Source organism: Notothenia coriiceps, unplaced genomic scaffold, assembly GCF_000735185.1.
Source record: "Notothenia coriiceps isolate Sejong01 unplaced genomic scaffold, NC01 NC01_scaffold00025868, whole genome shotgun sequence".
Lineage (NCBI taxonomy): Eukaryota > Metazoa > Chordata > Actinopteri > Perciformes > Nototheniidae > Notothenia > Notothenia coriiceps.
In genome coordinates, this window is record NW_011358569.1 from 1 (window position 1) to 984 (window position 984).

The window sequence follows — 984 nt, forward strand, 5'->3', positions numbered from 1 at the left end:
ACTACTAATTTGTGTGTGTGTGTGCCAAGTAAATCTGCTGCCCCCTGGTGGCCAGTACATAAATTATGTGGCCCCCACCAACACCATCCAAGTTGCCCATCCCTGCTCTACTTAATCCATGAGTCTCAAATGGATAGTACCTGCACAGCAGTGTGTAGAAATGCCACACTGTACAGCATTGGCTTCCACATGGGCAGGTTGCTGACTTCCAACTGGTTCTGGGAAATCCCTGCAAATGTACGTTTCAAACCAGCACGAATTCCTTGGGGTGGATCGTTGGTAAACTTGATGGAAGACTGGAGGGGGGAGAAACAATTGCTTTAATCTTGTGCATCTACTGTATGTAAGTACACCACAGTATTTGTAGGGGTAAGGTCAGGAAAAAAAGTAATACATGAAGTTACACTTTCACACAACACCTTCAATAATAACTTAAGTCTCACCTGTAGTAGTGTGATGGAGAAAAACTCATTTGGCTCTGTGGTGATCCAAACCCTGAAGGAATCATGCATGGTCTCAGCAGTTGTAATGGTTTCCAGCAACTCCTCCATAAACTCCAGGCCCAGATGGCAATTTTGCAGAAGGGCCCAGCCCCCCTACACACATCAAGATACAGAAGCCACATATAGGGTGAAATGGTCAGCCATCACTTTATTCATACAACGTACTACTATCATTAACCAATACATACATGCGTCATTGACGTCTTAACAAGCTTCCTTGCATGCACTTCCTGCCCTTGCCCCATGGATATAGCTCTGCATTCTAAAGGACAAAGCACATCGTGTGAGATTGCAACATGCAGCTCACGTAAGATTCTTCAGTAAAATGAGAATTTGTAAAGGTTGAACGTTTAACACTAGAACCGCCAACGGGTCAATTTTATCCGCAGCTGTTTTTTGATTGTATGTAACTTTTTTCAATCAAATATTCAAGTCTCCCAAACCGTAACTTTTCCTGAAAGTGTGTTATGTAGCACCCTCT

General features: G+C 43.4%; 1 protein-coding gene across 1 annotated transcript; it reads right to left on the bottom strand.

Moving 5' to 3' along the window:
- Window positions 1–140: 140 nt before the first annotated feature.
- On the bottom strand, window positions 141–761 carry LOC104956349 (dynein heavy chain 8, axonemal-like; the record flags this gene model as incomplete). The annotated part of the gene is made up of 3 exons (XM_010783829.1): window positions 692–761; window positions 444–596; window positions 141–296 (listed from the first exon to the last, which is right to left on the bottom strand). Coding segments are annotated over exons 1-3 (366 nt in total), but the record flags the coding sequence as incomplete, so codon positions are not given.
- Between the last annotated feature and the right edge of the window lie 223 nt (window positions 762–984).